Raw genomic sequence first — 15,026 nt, 5'->3', positions numbered from 1 at the left:
GCGGCGCGCGGGCCCGGGCGGCGGCGGCTGGGCCAATGGGGAGCGCAGGGAGGCCGGGCTAAGGGCCGCGGCGGGGAGCACCGAGCGGCGCCACGCGTTTTCTCCGCGCGCGGCCGAGCGCCGAGCCATCGCTCGCTTCCCGCGCCCGCCGGGGCCCGCTGCGGATTGGCGGAGGGGGCGGCGGGGGCGGGGCGAGGGGCTGTCCGTCACCTGAGGCGGCGAGGCGCTCCGCCTCGGCCGCGGCGTGCTCGGCCGCGTCCTGGTGACGCTGCGGCTCCTCCGGCCGCGGTCACGCTCCGAGGCGCTCGTTTATGACTGGAAATAAAAACACGAGTGTCTCACGGCCCTGCTCACAGCGCCAGCCCCACACAAACCGCCCTGCATAAACCCGAAACACGAGGGGTGCCCCGCAGCCCACCCGGTTCAGCCCTACAGGCGCCCCCCCCACCCTCAGCCGTTTCCCCGTAGTAATGTCTGACGCTGAGGAGCCCTTTCCCCACCAAGCCCCTAACGCCGTGTGGCCACCTTGCATTCCCAGCTCCATGCTCGCACGTCCCAGCTCCGTCTCGCCCCGCAGCGTCCCGGCGCCCCTCCTCACGCCGGCTTCCGGTCACCGGCTCCCGGGGGTCCCCGGGAGGAGGGCGTGAGGGGGCTGCGGGCGGCCGGCAGGCGGCGGGGTCGTAAAATGCCGCTCCTCCGAGCCGCCCGCCCCCTCTCACCTCACACGGGGAGCTGGGGTCAGCCATGTGCCCTCTGCCCTTTTCTTAGGCTAGGAGTTAGAACCGTATTCCCAGGGAAATTAGAGTAATACACGCTCAAAAATGAAAAAAAAAAAAAAGAGCCGTGACCCGAGACTCCCCTCTCAAGAACTCGAGGTGTCCCTCAGGCAGGGCTGGGGCATGGCCCTCCGCAACAAACCGAGACATGTTGCAGCTTACTGACTGCTTTAACTTAAAAAAAAAAAAAAAAAAAAAAAAAGCCTTCCCAGTCTGAAAAGTTCTCACGGAATCAAAATACATCATTGGAAACTCAGGACGAGGTTAAAACAGAGGTAGCTTTAATGCTGCTTCAGACTGAGGAACTTAAACTGAAGTTGAGAACGTACAGAAAATGATTCGTGTTTATCAATTCAAAACAGTACATTCTTAAAACCCGTGTAAACATACAGTATCTCAACAGCATCTTCAGAATGGATTTGCTGGTTGTCAGTAATTTCTTTCGATGCTTCATCTCGCCAGTTTTATCATCAAGTCTTTCATTTGATTCTTTATGAAGTGAAATCAGACAAGTGGAAAGACATGAACATCTCTTCTCCGCATGAGGAGACGCTGACAAAATTTCTAGAGTACTTTCTGATTCATCTCACAACAAAATTACACTGATAATGTTGTGGATCCTGTGCTTTCCATGCTGCTTCACAACCTTCTGACTTCAGACAGTAACATGGGTGGCTGCTAGGCCATCCACAGGATGAATTTATGCATCTTCAGAATAAGTGGACTCCAAAGGCCTTTTGAACTCAGGGAAATTAGTTAATTAAAAAAAAATAGTGTAGAGAACAGGAAGAAATAAAGCCACAATCTAAAAAAATAAATATGTGGAAACCAAGGAAATAAGGAGAGAACAGCAAATTAGGTTTAAAAATATTTGAAACATTGGTCACAATAAGTTTGTTCAAACGGTGCAAGAAATAAGGAAAAGGAACAGTTTATATACAAAAATAGCTTTAAAGTCTTTGGTAACAGTGATTTCTTCAGTTTTTTACAGGTCTAGAAATCTAAAAATAGTCTTCCAGCATTCATGTAAATACATTTTATAATTTATTTCCTAGTATACTTTATTAACAAAACTTATATAAAACAGAAAATAAAAAGTCAGGAAGATATGAAGGAAATGACCGTATGTCTGTCTTATCTGAAGAAACAGATGTTTGAATTGGGTTCTAAAACACGTTTCCTAATGAGCATATCGTGTCACTCTGCTTACATGATACCAAACTTTCCAGGTAAGAAGTTTGCTTTTCCTTGGGAAGTTGTATTCTTTCCGTCACCTGACTTTGAAGGCATGTCTACAGCAACATACCTAATTTGAAAACCACCAGCAGTCACTGAGGAGTCTGTCAGAAACTTCAAAGTCATCACATTGCCTGGACAAGAAAAAGGAAAAAAAAGTCACCCTCATTTAAGAAGAAAAATCACCTGGATATGCAAAATAGGCACAAAGCCTCATGGATCTCTAGGTGACACTGGGGTGAGGTTGTACCATGAGTGTGCAGCAAATATTTTTCGGATTCTGCTGTTATTTGCATTCACTAGTTGAACCTCAAATTGTGGATGGAATGATACATCATTTATTTAAAAGTAGCTGCGTTGATGAAAAACCATGCTGGCAGTTTTGAGTAGCAGCTTCTCTGTGAAGCAGAGATTGAGTCTTTGGACTTCTTACTTATTATTAGAAAGCAGGGAGAAAAGTTTATTTGGGCTGATATTCGTTTAACCATAAAGAGTACAAATATATTACCTGTGCTAATGATATCATCTGGCAACTCATCTCCACAAAACCTGGAAAAAAAAAGAGAAATGTTCATGACTAAACGCAGCAGATATGCCCTACCCTGCTGTGTGGGGACGCACACTGACCACGGGGCTCTCAGGCTGTACTCTCCTCTGGAGCTGTGCCTCGTGGGGCCAAGCTGGTTGTAGCTGTTCAGTGCACATAATTCTCTGCATGTTAAAGCCATTGACTAAAGGATTTTTGTCATAATTTTATAGTGAGGATTAAGGGAAGGAAAAATGCAGGAAACATTTTTCAAAATATGAAGGAAGTAAATGATGCAAAACAAGAAGAAAAAAAAAATTAACAAGGCATTAAGGAAAAGAACAATGACTCAAGGCTAAGAAAGAAAGAACTTTGTCAAGAAAAACATCTAAAATGATCTGTAAAGGAGAAACAAATGGGCTATATCCTTGCTTTGCTACACATGAGTTGTAGAAAGGATATGAAAAGTGGCAGGAATTGGGAAGTGTTTTTATCGCTTTTTTGTTTGTTTGTTTGGTTGGTTGGTTTTTTGGTTTTTTCCCCCTGGAAAAATGAGGAACTTCATAGTAAAAATATGACCACTAAAGAACAAGCAAAAAGATGACAGCGAACAAAAGAAAGTGAGAATTAAGCAAAGAGACAAATGGAATTTTATAAGAGAGACATGGAACACCTGTTCTGATTTTGTTACAAAATATTTGACTTCTGTAGCAAAGGATAAATCTTTTGCTAACACTTTACACCTCTCCTCCCTCGTTTTAATTAAAGCAAATACAAAATATTGTTTGAAATTGCTAGGTCTTCCTGCAAAATCATAGAGAATTAAAATAAGCAGCTGACTAAAAAGTTTCAAGCTCTCTTTCATGTAGTTCAACAAAGCAGAAAAGGGCAAAGCACAATTTCCTGAGACTCTTTACAGGGCTGTGTTAATAAAAGTGAAATAAGGTAAGTTGTCAGGTACTATTACTACAAGTATTATGAGCATATCAGAGGTGCTAATTGGACCAAGTAACACAGTGTTTTTCTGAAGTAATGTTTCAGAAAAATATATATCATTTGATTATTTTTATATTAAAGTTGGAATTACTGTACCTGCCCACAAAGCCATTGATATCGTCATAGCTATCATAGATTTCCAAGAAATCTGCCATACAAGCAGTGTCGTCTTCAACATCAAACTCCAGAAACTGTAGATGAATCCGCTGTCCATACTTCACTCTAATATGCCAATAACAAATTTGCTCATTTTCATACTCGTTTGGGTAGCCTGGTGACTTAAAAACATGTTTTGAATCTGTGAAGACTCCACCACATTCTTTTCCTAAGAGAAAAATAAAAACATCAGAGTTCAAGTATTCATTTTGGATATGGCTATGATTTAATGCTTCGAGCTCTTTCACCCAGTAGATCCATAGAAAATCACATAGGGACATCCAGCATGATAGCATTTTTCATACATTTAAGCAGTCAGCATTCACAAGAAACGTCCGTCATTCCTAGCTTTTGGAAGCAGATATTTTGGAAGAGGCATGATCCAAAATTCACTGAATTTAGAAGAAAAGCTTTCATTGACTTCAGTGGACTTTGGGCCAGAGCTAAATGCTTCATGTAAAAGGCATCTAGGGTTTCTGACTGTGCTGAACTGTAAGCTTTAAGGCTGTACTTGCAAGTTGCCCTGGCATTCCGTTTCAGCTTTTCTTCTTCAAAAACCTCTTTGAAGCGTGTCTTGTGCAAAATAACAAACAAACAAACAAAAAAAAACCCACCCACCTTGTAAAGGTCAGTGCTCACATACACTTCATTGTACCATTAGCGCTGCAGCTCTTGCACTCCCCCAAGTGCAAGACACAGAGGTCCTGAAGTGCCCGTGTTCAGACCTGGGGAGGCACTTTTTGGGCATGAGTTCAGGCCCTGAAGCTGGCTGGTGTGGTTAATGCTCGTAGTTCGTCCACTGCCCCGAACCAAGGGCTTTATGCCCCAGGCCACTCATGTCCCACCTGCAGCCAGACAGCTCTGCCAGCCCGCATAGCAGGCTGCCCATCGAGCACAACTACATTTCCTTTTCATGGGAGAGGCTCAGGCTGCTTTGGGAGTGTTGGAAGTTCTAGTTTCCCTTTGTCCTCTAACCAAACAGAGCATCTGGAAAGCAACTACCTCTCCTCCCAGAGGAGAAGGCTGACAAAGGAGAGTGTTGGGCTGACATAAATGCAGTAATAATGAGTGCAGTAGTCTCTCTTGCAGTTTTCTTTGTGTGCTGAACATCTGTGAGTGTCCCCCACCCCACAGAGCTATTCGGTTAACAACTGCCCAGCTCACATAAACAAGCTCAAACCCTGCGAGCACAAACAAATGTGCACAGCTGTACAGACGTCACCAACATCTCCAGCTTCTGGCTCTGCCAGCCAGGGCAGTGCGCTCCCCGGGATCAGGGGACTCGAATAGAGCACAAAGTTGAACTTCTCTTTTCGTGTTGGTGCCCACTTCTTCCATCTTCCCCGCTATGTGAAGTGGAACCGAGATAAACTGATGCAGTGGCCGTGTAAATATTTCATCTGCAGTGTAGAGAATGGAGGTGAATAGAGACAGGGCCCATATCCGGTGAAGTCTTGTCTGTCGTGTTGGAACCATCTCTCCAGGTCTGCTTTGGAGACCCACTTTTCTCTAGTTACACTGCAGTTACACGTGCACACACACACGCGCGCACAAGACAGTGTTGGGAGCTGGACCCGTCAGGTGGTTCAGTCCCAGGCATGGCATTCGTTTCAAGACTTGTTATATCTCAAGCACGAGAAAGAAGGAATAAGGGGTAACATTTTGCCTGTTTACAGGCAAAATATCCAGAGAATGGTTCCCATGTCATAATGTTTTATCTGTGTATGTCTCTACAAACACATTAGAAGGCTGGTAAATAGGAACAACAGAGTAGCAGGCACACCTCTATTTCCCTCCAGAACTGTGTTTACAATAAAGAAATAAAATGACTGAAGAACATAGCTTTCCAGGGTGGATTTTAAACCATAGCCTACATTCTACCTCTTTGGGAACAAATTCCTACTTCTCATCCAGACAGCCACATCCAGCCTTAGGACGCATACCCTCTGGTGACTTTGGCAGACTTCTCCCAGAGGCAGCTCCCTAGCGAGGTGGCATTGTCCCTGCAATGTGCCACCATGCCTCTGAGATGTTTGACAACTCTTTTAGCTCTTGGATGCAGATTAAAACACACATGCCTGCCTTTGCAGCATTTAATTATAGCTAAATGTTGTGCCCAAATGTCCAGCTAATAAAAGGAACACTGCAACTGTCACAAGTCAGATTTGAGTGAATTCTAGTTTTTTAGAATAAAAGCTTTTACAAACCCAAGATAACCAGAGCTTCCCTAGATTTTATTTTCTGAACTCTCATGGCTGCTTCCGAATTTTTAGCAGCAGTGCTTGCAACAAGATGATGGAGAACTTTGAAAGAAATTGTATGATTCTTTATGTGCAAACTGGGAAGAATGTAAAGGCAAGCAAAAGGGTAGTTATCACTGAGATTGATTTTAATTTTCTAAGCTACCATCTTGCTACGAAGGTAGGAAAATGTGCTTACAATACAGGAGTTAAATTTTTTGCTTAATGCACTGTTATGACCACTTAGCTCAACATCTGTTAAGCACCTCAGGTTAGATATTTAAATGAAATTGTAGGCTAAATGTAAATGCCTTTATACAAAAGAAGATCACATTAGGAACATCACTTACCTTTTTAATCAACAACAGCGCATCATCACACTTCTAGTTTCTGGAGGGCCTTTGGTCAGGCCCAGTTACCTACAGCACAAGGCAGTGCAGAGACACCGAGCTCCGAGCGAGCTGGATCAGCTGCTGGTGACAGCAGAGGGTGCACGGCTCCCGATCAATTTGTGTCAATACATCCCCCTTCACAGACTGCATATTTATGGTACTGAGGCTAACTCATTCGGAGCCAGGGTGCTTTTGCACTGCCAGACAGCACGGCATGCAGTCGTAACCTCAGACCCGAGGGGAAAGGGTTGTTTCTGAACACACCGTTAGGGTTGTAGCAGTAGGCATCCCATCTCTCGCTCCGGTTGAGGCGAATCCCGTAGTCAACGATGCCGGTTTTTCCAAAGCCACAGTTGGCTCCAGCTTTCACTATGGGATAACCGACCCTGCCCTTTGCCATCCAGCCAGCAGCACACACGTGGAAACCTGCAACAGGGGGGAAATGGGGCATCGATGTGATAAATCAATCCTAAGCAAGAAACCGCTTTTTGTTCCGGTAAGTCAGGTCTTACTCAAGGTGATCAATGGCTTAGATGTAACTGGCCTAATAGAAATTGAACTACAGGAAAGAATTGTACTTTGAGAGGATAATTTTAAGCATGGAATGTAAAATTGCTTTATGTTCTCCATAGCACGATCATTGGTTCTTCATCTGAAGACAAAAATCAAATGCAGATGGACTATACGGTCTCCAGGGTTGTGCGTTTTAAGTGCTGTACCAGCATTTGTAATCAAATTATACATTGGATGAGTTATGTAAGTGAATAAATCGTGCTCTTTGTTTCCCTTCTGAATCCATACAAACTTACTAAACCATATCTCAAGAACCAGTTTGCAGTATTAAGTTACGAGAGTTAATAAAATGCTACACATGGAAGGTAGCTAAGGAAACAAGGTATTTACTTAAAATACTTTCAGTTTAAATGTAAATACCTAAAATGCCTTGCTAAATTTCTTGCTAAACAACAGGATCCTGTTAATGCATTTTGTGGCTGAGAACCTAAATACAATAGCCAAAGAATGCAGTGTTATTCTCTGTCTGGTAGAGACTGATTCCATGTTTTCACCAAGACGATCTGGAACATATTTGTGGCGTCCTCGGACTGCGAGCCGCGCAGAAGAGACAAAAGTGCCCTTTTTACATGTGTGCTGCTGCTGAGAGCCAGGTTCTGACTCAACAGCATAGCCTGCGAATTTCTAGTGAAGAGGTCATTTTCCATTGTTTTCCTAATGCGCTGAATGAATTAATCATTCCTCATCAGGAATCGAACGGGAATGAGGCTCCCCACCAGCTCAGGGCTGTGCTGCACCCAGAGCCCAGGGGACGCGCAGCACCGGGTGCAGGCACGACCCCGACAGCTCTGCAGGTAGCACGGTCACGCTCTGGTGCTGAGGGGGGAAATTGCATGCAACTCGGGCCAAAATCCAAGGATTTTACAAGTCTCTTGGTCCCAGAGTTCATAACATTCATGAAAATCCAAGGCATTATGAATGAGCAATGTGAAAAGCAAATGGCTAGGCTTTGTTTCAGACCTATTTTTCTTGCTGCCTCCAGCTGCTGATACGTGGCCAGATGTCCTCCTTCGTACTCGCAGACAGCTTTTGCTTCTGCATAGGTGAGCTGGTACTTGCCAGAGCGTGACTCCCGGTGGTACACTCCAGCTGCTCGTTCTGGGGACCAAGAACAGTAAATGCCTTCAGTACAGCCTTGTGGGATGCCCTCCCATCTCCCCCAGTTCCCCAGGACCCGCATGTCGGGCCGATGGCCAGGTGAGAATCGAAACAAGATGTTCGGCTGGTAGCTGTGCCATTCGGGAAGCGTCAGGAGAAGGCACCCCTCCCGCCCCTAAGGTATGGGTTTGCTCAGGAGAAGTTTTGAACAACAGAGCTAGTCAGAGCTTGGCAAGGTTTGAACAAGGGAAAATCAACAACCGCAGGGAAGGACTCCCAGAGGACTCCTCAGAAAGCAGTAGCTATGGGAACGATCGCTGGTGTCAGCATCGCTGGTTCTGCGCATCCTATCTGACGCGGGGGAAGCTCGTTCTGGACTGCCATCACAGCATACTTTTGGATGCAGCCTTAGTGCTTTTGGAAGATGAATCAGAGCTTTGTTTTCAGTCTCCAGAGAAGTCAAATCAGAGCTACTTGGATAGGAGAGAGGTAAAAATTAAAGGGAATGAAAAAGCGAAATAAAAATATCTGAGCTTTGTCACAAAGGGCAGAACCAGAACAAATGCTGGCTGACATTTTTGCTGCACAGAAAATTAATACAATTTCTTTTTTTTTTTTATTTTTTTCTTTGCTGTTGGAGGTCCAACATGAAGCAGCTTTCCAGGGAAACCTAGAAATTGTCAGCGCTACTACAGGTTTTATAATCTCTTCTTGTTTTACTCGCCTGATACCATATGTGCAGAAATCTGTCTCAGAACCAATATGCATATCTAACTGAACAGCATTTTTGCTTTTTTTTTTTTATTTAGTATAATCTGAGAGAAATGTCTGTCTGCAGTTATTGCTATTCAACACGATTGAAAAAAAAGAAGCAAAACAGGAAGCATTTTTACAGTAGTTACTGGTACCATGGGAAAAAGAGAATGTCTTTTCTAGTGACACGCTTAGAGTCAGCAGTTTTGGCTAGGTTAGGATATTTTTTTTAAAATAATATGGTCACCACTGAATTGTGGTTAGCAATGGTGAGATCCCTTATTAGATACAGAATGACGCTTGCCAATGTAGTTTTTGGACCCACAGTCCCTGGACCAGCGCCCAGTGAAGTCAATGATATTGCTGACAGCGGTCTCAGAAGACTGAGAGCCGCTTTCTGCAGCATCGCTGGGAATGTCCCTGGCATGGGCACGGGTTTACTTATATTGTGGGGAAAAATCCTTCTAAGAAGCCAGTTGGAGTGCAAAGAAAAGTCCCAACACCTATCAGCTGTGGAATAACAGTATGCTATTTAAAAAAAAAACAAAACTCTTTTAATTAAAAATTTCTTTGCAGAAAGTATCATTTTTCATTCACCTAATAGTCTATCATGATAAACCCAGCTCTGTTTCTTTACAGCTTGCTTGTGTTGAATTCAGCACACAAGAAAATGTGAGCACTACAGAAAATAGCGCACCACTTAGCCTCACTGCATACTCAGGGGACAACCTGGCGGTGAGATTATTGATCACTGCAGCTCATAGGTAAGTGAACTGAAAGGTGAGTTGAAGTGAGCTGGCAGTGAGTTGAAAACCCCAGATTTTAGTCCTTGGGATTAGCTGAGCTGCTCCCCTTACACCGAGTCAAGGAGTAAGGGGCAGCTGAATCCTAAGGCTTGTCACTTTCGCAAGTGATACTAGCACTTTTATTGATGCTAAAATATCGGTATGGACAGGCATTACATTTTTCAGAATATTGCTGGAAAGATCTGCTCTTCACAACTTCCGCGAGCGCTGCTCTTCCACTAGCAGCACCACCGAGTCTTCCTGCAGTGTCTCGAAGGGTGGTGGTGTCCTGCCGAGAGCAATCGCCCATCCGTCTGTGTCTCCCATGTGACATGAGAAAAGTAGCCTTTGGAAGGAAGGACCACACACAAGTACTCCGCCAAGGCTTCTCTCTTTATGAGACCTGTCTGAAATCTCCTCTCCCTGGGCCAGTGAGATCTTTCAGCTGAGCTCGCTCTTTATTTGCCTGAAAACCTGCATGTTGGGAGTGCTCTCTCCAGGATTCCTCCACCCACTTTGCTCCTTACACAAAAGATCATGGGTTGCATGGCTGATGGGACACTTTTCTTCCAGCTCACATTTCTTAAAAGCTCTCCTTGAGGCCCAGAGCCAGCAGGATTGGGCAAGGACAATGACCCCCTGCTCACCCACAAAGCTCTTCTGCACAAAGACAGCCAGTATGAGACTTGGCCTAATACAGTTCCCTCAATATGCATGGCACGGTGCTACATGTTAAAGGCTGAAAACAAATACGTAACTTTTAAGTGGAGGACGGCCAGGTACTGTTCCTGGCACGGTCATACTGCAGCGAACGGGGCAGGCATGGCCCCAAACCTCCCTGACACATGGTGAAACTGGGACCACGGAGAGGAGAGAACCTGTCGTGGGAAACCTGCTTCCTGGCACTAAGAACTGGCTCTCGAATAAGTGTCTGAACATATTTGGGCAAGGCTGTTCCAATCCTCTCATCAGTTTACAATGAGCCTTTGGTTATAGCGTGCCTGTTTCAAAAATGAGCAGCTATAAAATTCCATTCACACAAGAAAGACATTAGCAGGACACGATACAATCAGCTGCAGGACTCCGTGTTTACTGAGAAAACAAAAGATCTTTTGTACCGCAGAAAAAAGGTAAAACACATGAGCATTTCCAGCCTGACCTCTACAAAATATTTGATATTTGTGTTAATGGTTTGTTGAGGAAGAAAGGTAAAATGGAAAACTCCATTTTCACTCTGGTCTCAATCATGCTTTATCAGAAGAGGAGATAAGCAAGGCTCAGATGCCACTGCACATTCCTAGGTTTTACTTAGCGGGGTGGGTCTTGCTTTAATGCTTGTCCACAGCTGGTATGAGATTGGGGTTACTTGTTTTAGTGTTCAATTTTTTATTTTTTTTTTTAAATTCAAAGATTCATACATTAGCTGGCTGTGAATTTGCCCAATTTTTCTTCATTTATATGTAATTTCACTGAATTCCATTGGCAATTTAATTAACTGCAGTTTGGATTTTGTTTGAGTAATTTTTTTGCAGCAGTTGGAATAGATAGTGCATTTTAAAAGGAGTTTCATTGGAAAGCACAATGGAAAGCAGAGTGGTTATTTCAAAGTTGCACATTGCATTTCCAGCTTTTTGCATGTCTTTGTTTCTTTAGAGAAAGCCATCGGTTTTTGCTCCTGTCCTTGATTTTTATTTACCCTCATTGTAAATGCCAGAGGTGCGGCAAAACATTATCTTAGGAGCGCAGGTCGCACGGGGTGTGCTGAGCTCACTACCCTGGGGCCGGGGTGGCCTCATCCTGGTTATACCCTGGCACGGTCCCCAGCCAGCTCTTGCTGGCACTGGGATGCTCTGGAAGACTGCGGAGAGCAGGGAGCAGACCTGTGCCAAGCAGCACGCACGTGGTTAGACCCAGGCAGGATCTGTGCACGGCCGGGTGCTGTTTGCTCGTGCAGGCACAGCCTGGCACAGCGAGCCCCTTTTCTCCACGTCCTGCAGGAGGACACCCATCGCAGGCGGTATCAAATTCAAGTTCTCTGCCCCTGCTATCAGGGCTTAACACAGCCTCAGTGCTACTCATCTGCTACATCCCCGAGTGCTGCTCCAGCCTGGAATAGAAGCTCTGCTCCTCACGCCAAGCCCTCCCCTGCCATCGTCCGCTCGAAGAGCAGCCCCTCGAGGAGGCATGCAAGGCTGCCAAGCTGTTCCCCCGCAGCACCCTCAGCAGCCATGGGACACAGCGGGCGTGCTCCAGGTTCAGAAGGAAAGGAAAGTCATTAAAAAAGTGCAGTCAGATGGAAAGCAATACTGACACTGCTCCTTCTCATTCTGTTCCTGCTGTCTACATGGTCCTCTGAGAAGGGACTGGAGCCACGTGGTTGCTGCACCAGCTATGAGAGAGTGGCTCCAATTCCTCACGAAACATCTGAGCGCTACAAAAACATGTACAGGCTACAGGAATGCCTTAAAATCCTTAAAGAAATATGCAGCATCCTTAGACAGGAGAAAGAAGTTTGTAAGCATTTGTCTATGAAACAGAGCACTCAGTGCATAATTTGCTTTGGCGTATTTTATGTGACTGCATTTTGAATATGTTTTTCTGTTGTATTGGATAATTATGAAGACTTATAAAAGAAGAGGCATTTAAACCCACTTGAGGTATAAGAAACTATTCCCACAACATTTTTATAGCCCCTATGGAATCTTTTCTCAACTGTTTAATGATGAGAACAAACCAATGCCCAAAACATATACATTTCTGTACTTCCCTAGAAACCTAGGAAATATATTGATATTATTTCCAGATCATTTAGTTTCATATGTAGGACCCCAGGCATTTGAAATATGTTCATGCAGAAAATAATTCATTCTTCTGGCAAATGTTTCTTTTCATACTTGTTTTCCTTCATTAGAAGCAGCTACTATTTAACAGTTTTCTTTTCACCTCATGCTGTAGGAAAACACATTCAGATGAAATATTCCAAAACTATTTTTTCCTGCACTTCAGAGAAACAATAAAACAAAAAGCTCATAACTACAAAACTTGCAGTCATTACTGATATAAAATGACGACCAATTTCAGTGAAGATTTTGCTAATATTAATGCCCGGCTCATTTTTGTATTGCTAGGTGTTTATTTTTATACTGTTAGATAAACACAGTGACTTTCGCAGCAAAACATTCATGATTAAATTATTTCTTACCTAGCCAGATAGAGTTATGTAGCACTCCGTCCTTGAATCCCCATGCTTGAGCCTTGTCCCACAGCAGGGCAGAGAAGAAAATCAGTGCAATCATCTCTTCCGAACTATTAGGCTGTAAATATTCCCTGTTAAAACACTCAGGGTAACCTCCGCTAGCAGCTGGCTAGATCCTATTGGAACATCTGGTAGCCAGATCTTAAATAGTGCTTTCAGCTGTGAGGTCAGCAAGCCTGCTCCAATTGTGCTTGCTGTAGTATTATTACACAATTAAATGTGATGTCTGCAGTCGTCCATGTGACTCACTTTTGGCTCTCTTGATTCCCAGTGTGTCCAAGAAACCATTCTACCCCTAACTACTGCAGCACACATGAACACTTTTCAAGCCAAAGTCTGTTCATTCTTCAGCATTCAGTGTCTTCAAATTCCACAGAACAATAAAACTAATAACCGCTCTATCTGCTTACAGTGTCTCTAGTCACACCATTAACAGGACCAAAGAGAATCACACAGACTGCTTCTCATTTAAACATTTTGGTTTTTCAGATATAATTTGGATTTAATTTCACAGCGGCCCCGATCAATTAAAAAATATCAGGGGAATATTTTTCATTGGATATTTGAATTCAGTTTCCCTACGTGGAATCTGTAACTGCAAGTCAAACCCCCAGATCAGCACAAAACTACAAGTGTCAGAAACAGATGCTCTTTGTTCTGCAAGTGGGAAATAAAGCTAAAATCTTCCTCTCCAAACCACGGTTTAAAAACTGATTCATAGCGTGACAGCTGTCTGCCTGTCTTCCCTTCTGGCAAGAAGTGAATACTGCAGCTGCTCCTTGTGGATGACTGGGGAGTAGAAAGGGGGGAAAGATAAGAGTATGGAAAATGGTCCGGTGGCCCCACACAATGAGCAGCCATTGGAGGACTCTGCTCTCCAGTTCTGCTAACATTCATAACTTCTGAGTCAGGAGCTCCAGAAAAAGATGTGCTCATGGCCACGAAGACAATCGAGTTAAAACAAATGAAAAACAGAAATCCAAAGGAAGGGGTGGAGGACTCTGTGCCTACTCAAAAATATTTCACATAGATGACTGTTGTATCAAGGAGGAAGATATTCTTCATCACTCCAGTTGTAATATAAAGCGATGAACACCTATCTACACTGTACACAAATACACACACGCATTCCTCCCAACTACATCTCAGGCAGATGCTAAAGGGGGGACCTGTGGGGAAGTGGAGCTGAGAAAGAGCCTTTCTCCTGCGTCAGACAGTAGCAAGACACCTTCCACCAAAACACCAATGTCTAGACTTGTCACTCTCCAGCACTCATTGATGAGAGCAAATGTGTTCTCCTAATAAAATTCATCTAAACATACCTTCCTGTTGTGCATACCTATGCCTAACCCATTCAAGTTTGGACCTTCTGCGTGCACAACCTCTGTAGGTTCTCTTGCTCCTGCCAAAGCTCACGTGCCCTTGGATGAAAAGGCCTGGCCCTGGGCCATCCTGCTCAGCATGACGGCAGCCCCCTGGTTCCCTCCGACCAGCCTGGGACATTGCAGGCACAGTGGCTGACTGCCACCTTTCCTGCCGTGCTCCGAGCTGAGCTCCCATGCCCATGAGACCTAGCTCATCGTTATTCTGTGGCAGTAAGTTGGTAGCCGTCTGTGGTTTTCTGAACAACTTTTCCAAGTTGTATACCTGAGGTTACCTGGGTATGAATTGTGAAGATGGCGGCGGTGAATGGAGGAGGCAGCGCTGAGTGTGTTGCTCTGGAGCATCCGTTTCTCCTTACCTGAAGGAGACCGGCACTTTGCTTGCTGTGTGTATTGCCTGTATATTCGTGGTATCTTCTGGGGACCTAGAAACAACAAAGAGGTATGAGGGAAGGAACAGAAACCAAAGGAAAATTAAAATTCAACAGCAATACCGTACACTGGTCACATAAAAAGACAAATTACTGAATCAGATGAAGAGAATCCTCTTAGACCGACACTAAGATTTCTCTTTCTGAAAGAAGTTTGACGTGGAGGTCCTTCTCTGCACAGGCCACCTTTTCCGTCTGCCATTCAGTTCCTCTGGATGACTCTGCGATGTGAGCTGATAGCTTAAGGATCTTATCTCAGAGCCAGATGTCCATGCCACAGGAGTTCTGTTCCGGGAGGCGGGTGCCAATCCCACAGCATCACAGAAATGTGTTAACAGTGACTAACTCATAGGAGCAAGGAGCGCATACCAGCTTGGAGACGGTTTGTAACAGACTAGCATGGGGAAATTCTTGAGAAAGACACTC

The 15,026-nt window shown here is 44.5% G+C and overlaps 1 protein-coding gene across 2 annotated transcripts; it reads right to left on the bottom strand.

The window, feature by feature from the left end:
• Nucleotides 1-1,035: 1,035 nt before the first annotated feature.
• TNFAIP6 (TNF alpha induced protein 6) lies at nt 1,036-14,817 on the bottom strand. 2 transcript variants are annotated; one of them, XM_050711634.1, is made up of 7 exons: nt 14,787-14,817; nt 14,445-14,594; nt 7,856-7,993; nt 6,587-6,748; nt 3,631-3,859; nt 2,521-2,561; nt 1,036-2,146 (listed from the first exon to the last, which is right to left on the bottom strand). In XM_050711634.1, the coding sequence occupies exons 1-7, from the start codon at nt 14,800-14,802 to the stop codon at nt 1,983-1,985; spliced, it is 900 nt and encodes a 299-aa protein (XP_050567591.1). In that variant the 5' UTR covers nt 14,803-14,817; the 3' UTR covers nt 1,036-1,982. The 2 variants fall into 2 exon arrangements, with proteins under 2 accessions (XP_050567591.1, XP_035421976.1); XM_035566083.1 differs by lacking the exons at nt 14,445-14,594; nt 14,787-14,817 and adding an exon at nt 12,734-13,572.
• Nucleotides 14,818-15,026: the final 209 nt, after the last annotated feature.

Source organism: Cygnus atratus, chromosome 6, assembly GCF_013377495.2.
Source record: "Cygnus atratus isolate AKBS03 ecotype Queensland, Australia chromosome 6, CAtr_DNAZoo_HiC_assembly, whole genome shotgun sequence".
NCBI lineage: Eukaryota > Metazoa > Chordata > Aves > Anseriformes > Anatidae > Cygnus > Cygnus atratus.
This window is presented reverse-complemented; position numbering and strand designations above follow the sequence as displayed.

Excerpts from the sequence above, each read along its gene's own strand:
- TNFAIP6 (XM_050711634.1), bottom strand. Across the intron at positions 3,860-6,586 it reads CTACTGCTACAACCCTAACG|GAAAAGAATGTGGTGGAGTC; the intron begins GTGTGTTCAGAA and ends TTTTTCTCTTAG. Across the intron at positions 2,147-2,520 it reads AGATGATATCATTAGCACAG|GCAATGTGATGACTTTGAAG; the intron begins GTAATATATTTG and ends TTTCTTGTCCAG.